This window comes from Diadema antillarum, unplaced genomic scaffold, assembly GCF_040938485.1.
Source record: "Diadema antillarum isolate AM-2024a unplaced genomic scaffold, OU_Dant_1.0 seq00000645_RagTag, whole genome shotgun sequence".
NCBI classification, from domain to species: domain Eukaryota; kingdom Metazoa; phylum Echinodermata; class Echinoidea; order Diadematoida; family Diadematidae; genus Diadema; species Diadema antillarum.
Genome location: NW_027271559.1, coordinates 290,504 through 308,007, shown reverse-complemented (window position 1 = coordinate 308,007; position 17,504 = coordinate 290,504). Strand labels below are relative to the sequence as shown.

General features: G+C 38.1%; 1 protein-coding gene across 1 annotated transcript in view; it reads left to right on the top strand.

The window, feature by feature from the left end:
* Positions 1-17,504, top strand: part of LOC139736424 (scavenger receptor cysteine-rich domain-containing group B protein-like) — a 28,757-nt gene that overhangs the window by 8,377 nt on the left and 2,876 nt on the right. The window contains exons 4-5 of the mRNA XM_071647175.1: positions 12,539-12,634; positions 14,340-14,733. Coding sequence (XP_071503276.1) covers positions 12,539-12,634; positions 14,340-14,733 — 490 coding nt within the window. The remainder of the gene's footprint in view (positions 1-12,538; positions 12,635-14,339; positions 14,734-17,504) is intronic.

The window sequence follows — 17,504 nt, the reverse complement described above, 5'->3', positions numbered from 1 at the left end:
GAACAGCGCGTGTGTCTTGCGAATGTCTTGCGCATAACGACGAGGCTTTAAAGACACTTTCGAAAACAGATCACAAGCAAATCACGACCAAACATTTCAACATGTTTTGAAATTCTCGCCGAAGTAAAAACGACATTCGCGAACAATTGACGACGCTTCCAAACCCTCCCGTTCGTTTGGCAGTCTTTTGCAGACTAAAATACGAAGGCCAATCATCGGCCGAAGTGAGTAGTCCTACGATGCCTACAGAGGGTCACACATGCGAAGGCTCCACAAAGATGCGAATCTTTATTTAGAAGTGTAAAGGGGGAAACCAGTCCAAGTATAAGTTAATCTGATTAAAAAATATGAAAATATCAAGAGATCAACGGTATAGTTTTGATCAATATCGGATGAAAAGGAAATTATGGCATTTTGAAGTTTCGGTAATTTTTCGGGAAAGAGTTCTTGAACAGTCAATATGAATATGCAAATGGCAAAGTTTACGTGTCATCTCCTCACAACTTGTCATATACTGAGTAGTTTGTGCATAAAACTGTGAAATTTCTAGCTTTTCATTCAAATGCAAGTACGGCCGAGGCTCAAATCCTCATACTGATCACTAGTCTATAATTATTCAACCAGGAATAATCATGATAACATCTTATTTCAGACTTTAATGACAGACACAATGAATTTTCATCATTTTTTTTTTACACATTCAATGGAAAATTGTGAGGTTATGTCATGGTTAGCTCACTCATTTAAATATTCATATCCACTGTACAAGAACTTTCTTTTATTTCATCCAATTTCAGTCAAATTCATATCGTTCAACTCTTAAGATTTTACTTTTTCTTATCAGCCTAACTTATATTTGTGACCCTGCACCTCAAAACAAACAAAAAGTCGCCAGACATGAATTTTTCGTTAAGACCATATTCTGAAAGAGCAGACTTTAAGCTTTAAAATGATGAATAACTCAAATCAAATGGACTCTCCTAACCTATCTACATACTGGCAAAAAAGCACAAACTCAGGAAAAGTGTGAATTCAGTGTCTATTCAAACGCTTAATCTTTTCCAAACCGTGCTGGCTGTGCGATGAATGGGACAAAAACAGGAAGTAAACCGCCAGAGTAACAACAAAGAAGGGATCATTAGATTAAACTGAAATTAAGCATGCCTCATTAACACATTCTGTCCATAATTAATGCCAACTTTCAAAGCAGTAGCACTATCCTTTCAAAAGTTATTAGAGTTGAAAGTGAAGAGTGTGGACAAGGTTTTTCAGAAATGAAAAAGGGATTCTAAAGACACACCTAATCACACTATTCCACCAAAAATGTTCGAAATAGACTGCTAAAAAACACACTCTCCTGCCCGTTTTATGATACCAAATTTTTGCATAATGTAAAAGAAGACCCGTTCTTTCAGAAAATATGAAAAAGTCAAGTTCGGCTAGGTTGACCCATTTCACTTATTTTCAGTCCTCACGCAAAATCAGTATGTGCGACTTTATATTCGTTTTGAGGTGCACGGTCACATTTGGACTGCAATTGTATAATAGGTGACACGATAGCTTCTCATTCCAAATTGGTTAGGTGGTATATTATACAATGTTAATTTGTGAAACAAACGCCGTCTTTTAATGATTTTAATGATTTAATGATTTAATAATTGGTAGAATTGATATTTGCCTATTTATTGATGTAATATTGATTTGAAATAATCGTTTCTTTTTTATTGAAATAACATCATTCTCCTTGACAACGTTAGATGTAACGGCTGGGAGTCGAGTCTAGCTAGGTGTCCCTCCAACGGATGGTACAACAACGACTGTGGACACAAGGATGATGCTGGCGTTCAATGTGCGATTTGTTCGAGCTCCTCTCTGTTGATAAAACCGCTCTCTCTTGATCGTAGTACAGTCCCCCCCCCCCCCATGTTCATGTGACTTTGACAAATAGAGGTAATCAGATATAAAGAAAGAATTTTGCGGATCAGACATATTGGTTCAAAGTATTCAAATGATACGAGATGAAGTCGTCGTATCACAATCTTATAACCTTGATTAGTTACCATACATTTGGTTGATAGTCAGAAAATACGAGTTTCCCTCTGATCATTGAAAAGTATCAACATGGCAGTGATGTTTCAAATGATTCAGCTTCTTCTGTTTCATTTCCCTTTAATGGAAAAAAATGGTGTAAAATCCTGTACCCGTAATAAAAGCTGAAACTCCAGCTGGTTCACTGGCAATCAGTGAGATGAACTCCCAAACACCCTCGTGAACAGTACAGACAAAAGTCAACCAAACTAATAATAGAAAGACTGTCTAGACGGTAGGCTATGAAACAAGTTGGGCATCTTACCCAATCCAGCTGTCTGTAATGTTATACTAGTTACAGGAATGACCAAGTGGTATAATACACAGTAGATCAGATCCGGATGGAGGAGAAAATGACTTCGCAAAACTGGTTTAAGTTCCTGAGCTTATGGGCTACTTGCTTAAATGCGATTCATTTAAGCTCAAGCGAGGGCTTCTGTCTTCTTGCATATTATATAATGTTCCTTGTTTAAAAATGAAAGGCAGAGAGAGATAAATGGCTACACTGTCTCGGTCACCTTGTTATGAGAAGAAGGTAGATAGGCGAGTTTTTAACATCCCACTGAAAGGCACTTTCATGTCTTCCAGTCAGAAGCAAAAAGCTTTTGTGAAGTTTAATGGTCGAAGTTATTTTCTCGTCCAGGCGCTAAAGCGAGTCTCCACGATTGAGGCTTTCCATAAACAGTATTTAAAAGTGCATTTGACACTGATTTGAGATTCATTTCTTGCTTTCTACTCTCCTCATCCTTAACTGACAACTTCCCCCTCTTTTCATCGTATCGTCCACACAGGTGATATTGAGGTTCCTTCTAGACCACCCTGGCCCATTACCTACGATGCGCCGATTCGTTTGGTAGGCGGATCTACGTATCACGAAGGTCGGGTGGAGATATTTCACGAGGAAAAATGGGGTACTGTGTGTGATAGTGGTTGGGACTCGCGGGATGCAGAGGTGGCGTGTCGACAGCTCGGTTACCAGTCGTACGGTGCTCAGGCCTACAGCGTCCCCCGAGTCAATGGCAGCAGACCGTTTCATCTTGCGTACGTCAACTGCGATGGTTGGGAACGCTCTTTAAGTTCGTGTCCCGCGAATCCTTCACCTGACATCTGCACTAAGATGAACAGTGCAGATGCAGCGATTCGTTGTGGTATGAGAAATATCGTTCATATCTCCATGAGAGTACATGATATTATTTCATATGTCCTTTGAAATATTTATATTATTTTTATCTATTCAGGCTACATGTTCATGTCACCATCTATACGGGTTATTGCACATATTGCTAACTGGTTTACATTGCAACTCTAAAAAAAGCTGGTAAAACAGCGGGCGGATCCAGGAATTTCGTAAGGGGGGGGGGGACGCCTTTACAAAATTAAAGGGGGTATGCGCCCCTCAATTTTTAACAAAGAATTATAGGGGGCGCCCCTCAATTTTTAACAAAGAATTATAGGGGGCGCCCCTCCATTTTTAACAAAGAATAGCCCGGTGCGCTCCCTATGGACCCGCCACTGTAAAAGTAGCTGCGTGATTGAAAATGCCTACAAAATGGTGAGACTCTCAGCTATATTTGTTGCTACCCGCTGAGCAATTACTGCATAGTTTCTAAAAGTTGCAACAAGCTTTCTCAGCTGATGTTTGAGCTACCTGGAACGAATTAAACCAATTCTTTAACTCGCAAGGACTCTCAGGTGGCGACGCAGCAAAGTCCCAACCCCCGCCCATGCACACCTCACCATGCAGAATACATTCACACAACAAAGGATTTTGTTTTCATTTCCCCAGGGGAAATTAAAGAAATTCACATATTTTTTTTTTGAAATATAGGAACTCTAGACAATAGTTGAAATGCATGCAAAATTATTAAAAAAAACTTTTTATAAGGAGGATCAAATCGGCATTTTCATGTTGGACCAAAATTAGTGTTTTGCCAATTTGTACAGAGAAACCGTGTACACATGAAATTGTTAATAATATTTTGCTCTTCAAAAGACTTAAAATGAAACCTATCCACCTGTATGAGGTATATTGCTCTGTCTGATTATTATTATTACACTATTGCGGCATGTATTTTCGGTTGTACTCATTACCATCTTTTCTCCAACGAAAAAAAAGAATGTTTACACTGCAGTATTTATCGGTTCCGAATCCACTAAAGAATAGACGAGAAATCACATAAATCTGTTTGTTTTCGTACAGTCGTGATTCCTGAGAACAGTGCGACTGTAATGTCCCTTGCAGTTGCTTGTGGACTTTCCATCGCCCTTGCACTGGTCTTTGTGATTACAACCTCGGTCCCGTGCCAAATGGTGAAATTCCGGTCACTACCCACAATAAGGTGCAGGGAGATGAAAACGAACTTGACGAGCGCCCCCTTCGACGAACGCATCAAATACATCGATATAAAGAATGATGCCACACTTCATGTTTGAATAAATCATCTATGAAAGAACGTTAACCAGCTAAACTCAATTTCTTGAACCAAACTCTGTTTCTTTCTATGTATTTTTGTCAACCAGTGCCGTAATACACACATGTGTCACGATGTGAAACTTGGCTGGTTTTGTAGCATTACGTAACTTTTCGAGTTAAAACTAAAGTACTGTTTCGCGTCTTTCCTATTCTCCATGGAATGACGTTACCTACTTTGTAAGGTTAAAGGTAATATGTGTCAAAGAAAGTGACTGTGTTTGGCCAGAATGAATATCATTTCTGCTTTAATACTCAAAGAATGCGGAAGTTAAGTTGCCAAAATAGAAGGCTACGTCTTATAGGAAGATGTGACGTGATTGAGGTTTAATTCTCTGTGTGCCACATTAATTTCTGATCATGTGAATTTCGTGCACATTTAATTAACACAGAAAGGGTTAATGTACATGGATTGATAACAACACGTACGAAGCCTTATTTTACTCAGAGTTTTGTTTAGACAAACATATTATTACATGCAATAATCAATATAATTAAAGAAAAAAGTTGTTGCCTAAAGCAAAAGTACATTAGTACGCATAGAAACAGTCTAACTGCAGATAACTCATATTGCTAACTGCAGATAACTCACATTGCAAGCATTTTGTGTAAAGCAATAATGTGAAATGAAAAAGTGATTGAAATGAACGCAGAAAAAAAAAAACATACCGGTACACACCTTCTCTCTTTTCCTGCATCAGCACTTTCCTAATAGTCCAGGCTAGAAGGCACCCAACCTTGTTTTTTGATATATACAATGTTTTTTGATGGTTTCTTGTCAATTCGAGGGTGCTGATTCCAAATCCGATTGATGCCACTCGCGTAACCTTGAGCATTTTCGGCAAAATGCAAAAATCCAAAATGGCCGCCAGATATGCTAATTCGGCCATGATAAACACAATAATGTGCATTATTATGACCAATTATTCCACCAAACTTTGTACATTTCTGTTCATAGAGTTACTCCATCTGCATTTGCAAGCGAATTTTCACTTCATATAGGTTCATTTAGCATTTAAAGCTATATTTTTATTCAAAATGGCCGCCATTCCTATGCTTATGTACTATATGAATGCCAAAACATATGCATGGAAATATAGAACAAATTTACTGTATTTCCAGTCCCGTACCTACGCTATCATAAAGTGTTGCATGTGCAATATGTTGGGTGTCACTTACAATATATAGGGGGCCTACATATGAGCATTTAATATTCATAAAACTTACGATGTTGAACACAATTTCTTATATATTTCATTTTGTCTCAACAAAAGTCTCAACAATTCACTAAACGTCTCGCAAGGAATCAATATACCATCATATTCTACATGCCGGCCGAATATAAAAATATATCGACAGATACTAACACAATATATTAAGGAGCCTAGATACATGGTATTTATCAAATAATGTTGAAAATGGAGGAGAAGCTAGAAAGCAAAGCTTGTATTATGAATTCCCTTAAACCATATTAACAAAGTACAGAAAAATCCTATACAGTAAGCACTGGTAAGTGCAGAGATACATGGTTGCAGACAAAAACACATCGGACATTAATGACACAACTAAAAACCCTTTACATTGTAGATTTTTTTTTCCAACAAGGAGTTGGGGGGGGGGGGGGAGGAGCAATCCTGAGGCGAGTTCGAAATGGATCATAACCTCCATCACTTTGATATGATTTAATTTAGAAATGCCGCCTTGATATTATCGAGCAAGCCTGATTTTCTTCTTGAATTAAAACAACAACAAAATCTGTTGAAGGCATAAACGAAACTGTCCTAATGCAATACCGTAGAAACTGTTCATTAAATATCAACCAAGGAGCAATGTGAGATACCTCTTTCAGTTCTCTCACAGTTCCCAGGTGTTGATAATAAACTTTGACATCATGATCTCATTCAGTCTTGGCTTAAAACTAAAACTGTCATTTTTATTGTCTTTAAAGAACCCTTTAATTGTATGTTTAGCAGCAGGCGACATCAGCCCCAAATTTGCAGAATTCTCAGGCTAAAGATGCATATTAGTCCTGCAATTGTTTTAATTGCAACCACATCTGGTGATGTTCAGCACTTCCTCAGGGGTCAGAGGGCGATTATTTGCTATAGAAATAAGGTGAAGACATGAAGACTTGCTTGATCACCACCCGTTGAAGCCCTGTGGCTTTGTTGCCAGGCCAGAGACAGTGTTGTAGGTAACTTGGGTGGTATCAGAGATGACATCAGACCAGCATCTGTACCAACCTGTTTTGGGGTCAAAGCTTTCAAGTTACAGTATAGGGAAGTCTAGGCTTGTGGGATTTCAGGCGCATTGATGGCAGGTTGTTCAAGGGGGGCATTTCATGAAGTGTTTTGTCAGATCTTTTCTTTTTGACAAACTATTATAAGCTATTAAATCCTTGCATCTGATTGGCTGAGAGCAAATTTGTCAGACAAATTTGTCAGACAAAACGCTTCATGAAATGCCCCCCCCCCCCCCCATGCTATCGTGTTTGGAAGGTCAGGGTATGCGTTGACGGCACTGGTGACACTTGTCATCATTTCCTTCCAGTGTGAGGGAGAGTGATCGAGTGCCAGTGAAGGAGGGTGGACTTCCTTAGCCTATGCTTGGAAGGCTTGCCACAGAGGGCTACCTTGAACATAGCGTTGGCAAGATAGTTACTAAGATTGAAGGCATGGGTCTGATGATAATCTAATAAAGGTTGGGGCAAAGTCTCCAGAAGATGAAGTACTCCACTATTGTCTTGAGATGGGTCAGTACTCGGCTCATGTCATCCAAGGACTTTCTATGAGACGTAAAGGCAAGATCATCTGCAAACTTCTTCCGTGAAGTGAATGTAATGTCACCACATATATGTTAAAAAGACCTCTAGTGGAGTTAGTTTACAGCCACCATTAAGGAGGCCATCATTCAGAGTCCTAACACAGCTTGTCTGGTTACCGAGAGCAATCCTGAATCTGCAAATGCTGAAGATTAAAGACAAGCAGTGTGAAGTTGTTATAACAATGCTTTCAGAATGAGGCAGCATTGTACAGATCTCAGAGTCTCCCTCGACATCATAGGCCTATACTCAAACACATTCACTCCGAAAAAACGGTGGTAAAATTCATCTACCATATATAATTCATCTGGGTTAACATTAAAACTTTGGGGCATTGTTTTCATTTCAGAGATTTGACAATACACTGTTCAGGAAGTGAGGTGGTCCCTTTTTCCACTTTCCCCTGCCTCATGTTCTTTCTCGGATGAGGGGACTGAAAAGTTTGTATAATATCGCTTTTAGATAATGTAGAACAGGACAGTTAATTTGAAATTTCATTTGTGTCATCATCTATATAGGATTCAGCCTTTTGAATCAGTAAATCAGAATGAATATTTTTGATGTTGAACATCTCAAGGCAAGTAAGTATCAAATGTTCATATCTAATAATTCCTGATAAACGATCTTGATGTTGGCGTCAATTCAAGTTTTGGTGGATTTTTCCAAATACCCAGAGAAAAATTCAGATTGAGGTAGCAAATTTGGATGTTTGCATCCAAAAATAAAGCAGCCTTTGTTAGTAACAACCTTCTGATTTATAATCAGCACACAAATTGGTAAACAGTGTACCTGAGTGACAGGAAAAAAAAAGAAAATTTGTTTATTTCACACGCTCTGCCGTTCATATTGTGCAGGGGTATATTATGAGTGGCATCCATTTTGAAGTTTTGTATTAAGAATAATAATAATAAGCCTAAAAACAATAAACTTTCTATTTGTTTGCTTGTTTGTTTGCTTGTTTTGGTAGTGGCACTCATCAGATTTGCATTGCACATGCAAAACTTGGTAAAAGCGTAGGTATGTGACTGAAAATTCGTCTTCTATTTCTATGCATATTTTTTGCCATTCATATAGTACATGAGTATAGGAGTGGCGGCCATTTTGAATTGAAAATAAGCTTAAAATACTAAATGTACCTCTTCAGATGAAAAATTTCTTGCATGTGCAAGTAGAATTACTCTAGGAACAAAAATTTATAAAATTTGATGGAACAATTTGTCATAAAATTGACATAACTGGGATTATCATGGCCAAATTAGTATATCTGGCGGCCATTTTGGATTTTTGCGTTTTGCCGAAAATGCTCAAGGTTACGCTAGTGGCATCAATCGGATTTGGAATCAGCACCCTCGAATTGACAAGAAACCATCAAAAAACATTGTATATATCAAAAAACAAGGTTAGGTGCACTTCCTATGGAGCCTAGCCTGGACTATAATTCTTTATTTCTGATTTGTGATTACTGCATCGACTATAATTTAGTCACAAAGTTGTATGTGGGTTCAGTTGTAAGTGAATTGGCAAGTTATTCTTTGTTGATCAGAAATCAAGAGACATCTGGCTTGTGTCAGAGAGGAATAAAAATGCTGTGAAACTTTGTTTGTGAGCGATGAGACAGTTTTCAATGTATTTCAACCGCATATTATAGCTGTCTTGCTTTGAAGAACATGTATAAGTAAGAGCACAAAATGTTTGTGATACTCTTGTATGCTAAATCCACATTTCTTGTCGGATGACCGTCATATCAACGTAAACTGCTATTTTGAAAACCTCGATTTTGATGTCTAGGCCTTTATCATGAGCTGTGAAAGTGAAAATCAAGATGAGCATCAAACCTTAATTGAATGGATTCCTAACCACGAAGGTAGGAGTAACAAACAAAGCGGACTTTCTGATTTTCAATTTCGTTTTTGTTAACTTAGCAGAACATTCTGTACTCAGTACTGTTATTACCTGTATATATATTCAATCATTTGACCACAGACAGACAGAGCTCGTGCCGTTAAAGAAATATCAATGAATTGTTCTGGTGTACTAGGCTTATACTCAGGACACACAGATGAATAAACCTTTACCGCTGAAGTGCATGCAAATACCTTCATATCACGGTTTCCTGTCAACGATTTTCTTCATTCATTTGGTTATTCGTGGACAAGATATCAGTCTAGGAGGGGAGGGGGTCAAATAATGATAAATGACAAAGTAACACTATGAAAGACGATAAAATATTTGTATGTGTATCTTTTAACGTCAAACGATCACAAGGATGTATGTTATTGTGTTGCGGTAAGACAGACGAGAGAAGAAAGTGTCACGAGGATTATGGTGTAAGTAGCTTGAGAGCGGCGTAGCGAGCTGCCTGGAATGACTTGGTCGAGAGAGAACGGCGGTATCTGTTGTGGTCACTGAAATTGTCCTAGAGTTGAAAGAAAAATAATATATCATATACCAACGATTAACAATAACGCATCGACAAATTGATTGATAATCATGACTTCCAACTCCTTCATGTACGCATGACGTTGCTTGAAATCAACCACTATAACTCTATATACCTTAGTGATCACCTTCAGCGGAAAGTGCGGGAATTAGCTGTAATGTAATCTTAATCATCGTTTGCTCCATAGATTAATGTTAGTTAAGTGTACGTTAAAAACATGTGCATGACACTGTTACAAATTAATTGAATCGTTATATAAAGATTCAGTCATTTTGAGTACTTGACTTCAAACAAAATTATTTGTTTGTTTTGTTATCACGCTCACAAAATACTCCACACCCGATTCTAATAGGATGTTCCTGGATAAGAAAAATCTTACCAATGAAAAAAAAAAACCCGATGTGAACCTGGTATGTATTTTATTCCCCGAATGGTCGAATAACTGATTCAAAGGGTATATTAGATAAAAGTGACATATACATTTTTGCACAATGTTAGAGGAAATCATTTTTAAACATAAAAAGAATTCCAGTATTTCTGAACGGTAAGTTACATGACTAATCAATGAGGGTTTCAGTTGAAATATCACTGCAATGTATCCATAATGTGACCCCTCCCTCCCCCCCCCCCCAAAAAAAAAGAAGAAGATTGTACAAGTATAGTATAGTATAGTCTTGTATCGTATAGTCTTGGTTGAGACCTAATTTCAGGTTTCTAACATTTTTAGGTGAGATAATGAGAAATCTCTTGTGAAATATTAAAGAGCATGTGATTCCATGAGGAATTCAACATTTATTTGATGAAAATTGGCTTTGAAATGGCTGAAATATCCAAAACAGAGCGATTCTAATAAAGTGTGTGGGACCCACACTTTATTACGATCGCTTTGTTTTACTTTGTTTTTGGATGTTTCAGTCATTCCAAACCCGATTTTCATCAAATAAACTTTGAATTCCTCTTAAAATGGTTTGCTCTGTACTATTTCATAAGTGTTTTCTTGGTATCTTGCAAACCTTAAAGCCCAATTCTCATCTCCACCAATACTGTACTATCCCTACAGACAAAAGCTTTATTAAATGTGTGATGCAGTTATATTCGTGCGGGATACAGGATAGGGTCTTTGCTTTTTAAGTCAATCGTAAGCTTTATGTTGCATCACTCTTGCATCCCCTTCTAAAGACTTCGCGTAATTGGGCAAGTTCTAGAATACACCATTTTGTACTCTACCCTGTGCAAAATAATCAGGACTGAATTACATGTATATTGTCTCCATTCTAGTTCATGTTTTGATCTTTACCTACATTATGGTGCTTCACTGTTTGCCCCTGTAACCACAATGTTTCATATCTTCGTGAGGCAAGTTAATGGCGAATTTATGGCCCCAATTTAAGCAAATATTTACGCCTCCTCACATATCATGTATATCTCACTAAAGATTTTTAATAAGGGGAGGAGGTGGGTATGACGGAAGTTTTCAGTGAGTGGGGGAGGATATAAAACCCCTTACAAACGTTATAAGGTCACTGGATTAAATGAAAAACATACACGATAGATAAAGGTGCTATGGTCATAATTAGTATAAAGTTGATGTATAATAGGCAATTACACTCGTTTTCCACGTTTCGCTCTATGTCCACATATAAATAGATTTAAAACGTAATTTGAAAGCAAAGAATACAAATTAACACGAACTGTCATTTCTGTGATATCACAAATCGTGGATAGCACTGTTGCTTACAACATGGCGAACATAAAGGTTATTTAATTGTATAGCTTCATCATAGCTTCATGGGAGAAATAAAAAGTGCGAGATGGTTTCCTTAACTGCAGATTGTCTTTCTATTCATTTCATCTTTTTTTTTTTTTTAAATCTAGCAGAAGCACCAGATTAACTGATGGATCTCATGTCTGAATGAACAGCAAAAATGTCTTTTAATTATTTATTTAAGCAACAATAGGCAGGTAAGTATTGAATTGTGTGGTTTATATAGATAGATATTCCATATAGATATTCCGTATGAGACTGTAAAGCACATGCCTGATAGTATTATGTGAATTCTACCTGTAGACTTGGGTGTAGGGCTATAGTCTTCATTAATTTTGTGTGGTTGTGATGGCATATATAGAATATCTGCCTATTGATAGGGATACATGCATGAAATCTGATTATTACTTTTATTACAGATGAGAATAGTATTGACCTAACGGTTTTCAACGACGCCGTTATAACCTGTGTAAATATTTATTTAACAGACGCATTATATATATATATATATATATATATATATATATATGCATATACATATATAATATAGATATATATTTCTTCCTCAGTCTTGATAAAGGGCAGGGCCCGAAGGCTCGAGTATTAAAATCAAATTGTGAGGATTCAAAAGCAACGCCATACCGCCTCTTCCTTACTCTCAACTACACACTACTAAGTTCCTTCCCACCCCTCTCAACCCAAAGGATCTGTCCTGTGTTATCTTCCATTGAAAAAATAACGTTGGGTTTTATCGCACATTATTTATGCCACGTCATAAAATACTTCTACACGAGAGGTATAAGTACACTGTATGTGGTGACAAGCCCTCACTAAATTACATTATTGCACCACATCGGTCGGAGAAGATTCTATGCCACAACTACGCACACTATCGGCTATGGATATCTAGTAGAGGCACAACGCGCTTCCAAAGTACACACTGGGTTTAGTCAGTGGCCATGAAAGTTAACATGGCGTCTCTACACTCACCTTCTAATCTGGCGCTGTTACTTATTGTCACAGCTTTGATGCCAAACTGTGCTGTTTGTCGTAAGTTCATCTTGATTCTTTGTACCATCGAATTTGTCTTCAATGTTTGAATTACGACTCAAGTCTAGATTTGTAGGCTTACATCCAGGAGCAAAATATCTTTTAAGATGTGAAAAAAAGACCAACTTGTGAGACGTGTCTGTTTCATTACCTGAACACAAAGGAAGGTTAAATGCCAGCACTTAACTGACAAAACTATTGTCGATCGGTCATATTTCTTTGATTGAACATATTTCTTGAATGGTGGGGCCTGCATTTAAAGTGATAATCGCAGTCTAATATTTTGTATTCATGTCGATTTTTCCGATTCCAGATGAAATAGTATCAGAGAATTTATCGAATGCCATTCATGTGTACGTTTGTTATGTATAGTATATATAAGTAGGCCTACATACTCTTTCCTAATTGAGAGTGGCACTTAATAGTCGCAGTCACTCTACGGTTACCATGTAGCAGCTTTCCAAATACTAAAAACTAGATTATAGATTTTAAAAGTAGGCCCTTATGAAATGATTTTTAGAAATAAAGAATCTGTATCATCAAAAATCTCTTGATATACATATGTATGTATATATCATAAAATTCATGTATTTATATTTATAATCTAGTAACGCTGACAGCGTTTTGTTTGTTAACACTCCGGTTGAAATGATCTTATCCACTAAATTCCTCGTTGTTTATGAAGATGGTAAATCATCATGGAAATGTCATGTCAATTATTGTTGTTATATTATTTCTCCAAACATTCGCATCATTGATAAGTACTTGAAATAATTTCACCCAAAATGGTATACTCATCGTCCTATAGCATAACCCTGAACCGAAATACTTCTGCATTCAGGGAAATGATGTGTATGAAGATGTCAGGTAGGCCTACATGAAGCCACGCACAAGTATTATTACAAAAATGTAGCATTAGTTTAGATTTAACAACACCTTACTGATTTTTGTTGTTGTTTTCTGTTCATCAGCAATGGAAAGAGTCATTATTTTTGGTAGACGTTGACAGTTTTTATAGGAGGTGGTAGGCCTACACTGTTGCGACAAGGATTGTCGCCCCGACAAGGTGCTTCGAGGGTGGGCGACAATCCTTGCCGTCAGCCCTCGTCACAGATTGTCGCCAGACGACAATCTTTGACGGAGCGACAATCCTTGACGCCAACTCCGTCCAGGATTGTCGCCCCCGAGCCGGGGGCGACAATCCTTGTCGCAACACCTAGACATTGAAGTATACAAATGTTGTTACAATCGTCTGGTCAGAAAGCAGCACAACCATGCGGGAAACAATTGGGTATGTTTTAGATTCACTGAGAACAAAGACAAAAGTCGCTCCCTGAAATGAGGCTCCCCTGTCATAGTGTAATTGTTTGCAATCAATAAAATTAAGAGCAAATTGCCATTCTTATAATCCTACGTCCCTTTTCGTTATGGCACTTGTTGACACAATTCAAGCCTTTAAAGAAAATGCGTTCCTCCTCTAAGCAGAAAGAACTTTGACATATTTCAGGTTTTAATTCATATCAAATATTTCAGTTTTATAAGCGTAAAGAATAAACGAGCAAAATAACATGCATCTGTTATGGTTATGAAGTATAATAATTTTATCATCAAATCAAACTTGGGACTTTTTAGTCATTATAGTACATGTATTCTATTCTTCGTCCATTCAGTGTATCATAAAACTATCTTTATTTTCTTAATTCAGATGTATATTTCGACTATTCAGAAGAAGATTATCCCTGGAACCATGACAACCCCACCACATCCCCGCCAGATAGCATCCGCCTTGTCGGAGGGAGCTCGTACCACGAAGGCCGTGTTGAGATCTATCACGATGGAGCTTGGGGCACGGTGTGTGATGATGACTGGGATGACGATGATGCTCGGGTCGTCTGCAGACAACTCGGATATTCCACAAGCTATGCACGGGCTGTGAGGGGAGGGACGTACGGACAAGGATCAGGATCCATTCTACTTGACAACGTTGAATGTGACGGCTGGGAGTGGAGTCTAGCTAGCTGTTCCTCCAACGGATGGTACAACCATAACTGTGGGCACTGGGATGATGCTGGCGTTCGATGTGGTGAGACTAAAACCCCCTTTTCAAGTTTTAACGGAGCCTTTCAAACTTATAGTCACCGCGGCAACGTCCGGGTAACTTCGGATATTTTAATTGATTTATTTGATAATATTGTCATTATACTTTTACCCTGCCTGTTAAAAGGATGGTGAAGTTTTGGTTGAGACCAAGCATTTGGTTTCTAACATTTTTTTTTTTTTGAGATTGTGAGAAAGCTTTTCTGAAATATGAAAGAGCATGTAATTTCAAGAGGGGTTCAATGTTTATTTGATGAAAATTGGTTTTGAAATGTGACAGATTTGTAAACAAGAGCAATACTAATAACAGGTGGGACTAACCCTTTATTGCATGGGATCGATTTGTTTTATTTTTTGATTGGATATCTCAGACATTGCGAAACCGGTTTTCATTTAATAAATTTTGAATCCCTCTTAGAATTGTAAGCTCTGTATTATTTTAGAGGTAGTTTCTTGGTATCTCGAAAAAAGTTAAAAGTTCAATCCTCATTTGCACCAATGCTACCCAATCCCTTTAAAACGGTCCCGCAGAAAGTTGCTCCGAAATTGTCGCGGTAACCTCTTCCAAATTCTACCGTAGCATTACCCCGACACCGTTACAGTGTCCTGGCAACCCTTCTATTAGAACGCAACTGGGGTAAAATTCCTTTGATATACGTACTCAACCCGCATGCGCAGTATCGAAGACAGAGACTGATTGACGCGCCACGCGTCGATTAGGGTGCGTAATAGAAGTATTCGGTATTCGCTATTCGGTATTCGGGCACCGAATACACCGCCACCCGCACCGTCAACTCACCATCCCATGCAGTGAGGATTTCTTCCTCCTACATCCCAGCAAATCTTATTAACAATTTCTAAACTGCATCAGAATGTCAGTCTACATGCTTATTTTTGCTAAAGGGCAAATCCAGACCAAAAGTGTCATTATTTCATAAACGAGAGACGGTATACGCTGCAAGAAAATCGAACAAGCTCGATTCCCACTTTGCTATACTTTTCGCAGCTATTCGGTACTTTCGAATAGTGCCCTCTTATGTGAACCGGTATGAGGAAATCCTATCGTTCGATTCAAGCTATTCGCGTGCCCTCGAAAAACGAGCCCGAATACCCGAATAATATACTTCTATGTGAACGCAGCCTAACGTGCATGGATTGTAACCACTGATTTCAATCATTATCTTGCGTGTACATGTATAGTTGACATTATATGATGATGACTGGCGGGGGAGGGAACATACCGAATGTTCCACCCGAAGGGTTTGAAATGCTATTGAGGAAGGTTATAAGTCCCGAGACGAAGTCGAGGGACTTATAGCCTCCCGAAATAGCATTTCAAACCCTGAGGGTGGAACGTTATCTTTGGTACAGCATTTTTCCCGACAACAAAAGTCATCCTCTGTTATATTGCATGGGTTTATAGTCAAATACCATCATCTGTTATGGGTTGATATTATAGTCAAAGTAATCTGACAAAACTTACCTTACATTTTGCGCAGAATTTTCCGTAGAAGCCATGTTCTCAACGTCTACACCAGCACAACGCACTCGATCGCTCTCGCAGAGCCAAATTCACTGTGCGCGGGTCCTTCAAATCACACTTTCGTACGCATTACAATAATCGTCATCTGCTTTTTCACATTGTATGGAATAGGCAATTTTATCATATCGATTGCGTGAAAAACATAATCGTTCAATCGTTTGGTATCGTTTGTCATTATTGTAACGTGAAAATGTTTTCTCATGGGAGAACATTACAAAAATGTTCTGCCCATGGGCGAACATAACCAATGTGCCTCCATCACGTGACTGTGTTTAGACAATCACTAACCGGTATTAAATAACCCATTTAATATCAGTGATTGTAATATTGTGCACAATCTACAACAGCGGGCGGCGCTGGCATGTAGGCGTGTTTGTAGAAACCTACCCGGGTAGAGTTTACGTCGCGTGTCTGTTAAAACGGTTCTCTTTGCTCTCTCTTGCTGTTGTATTGGAATTTTGGAGGAATTATATTCTTCGGACGTTGTCGTGTCGTCGCCGGTATAAGGTCTGTTACGACAGGACTTCAGAGTTTCAAAATTCTTAACGTACCAAAACTGTGCAGTAATACTTGAGGAGATGGCAAGGGAAACTTACATAAAACATACCAAAACTACTAGAGAAAACATCGTCTGTGCTGCTCATGCAAAAAAAAAAAAGAAGAAGATATTTTGATATCATACGGCAGCGAAATTGTTTGTAAATTCTTTGTAAATTAGATTTAAGATTTAAACCAAAAAAAGAAGAAAATGTTATCCTTTTGAATGTCTAGAGTCTGTTGTTTAGCACTTTTCCGTGTTGAATTTTCTCGAGATTCGGTATAAATACTTTCATTAGTTTGAAAAGGAGGACATACAAATTAACGCAAGAATTGTCAAAAGTGTAACATTATCTTGACTACCACAACTAGAAAAATAGCTACATTGCATAATTTAATCATTGACAAAGGGGGAAGGAAAAACACAGGACACCACAATCTTAGGAGAACTCGACTTGCATGAGGCCCAGAAGGCCCATAAGTAAACAAAAAGATTATCACTTTTGCAAGGCACTATACAACACATTTGTATATGAAGGTAAATATTGCATCATGGAGTCATCGGCCGAAGCGAGTACGATGTCTACAGAAGGTCACAATCATGGTGGCACCCGAACCACCCACGAAGGGTCCACGAAGATACGAATCGTTATTAAGAAGTTCATATTATGAACATCACGAATGAAACAACAC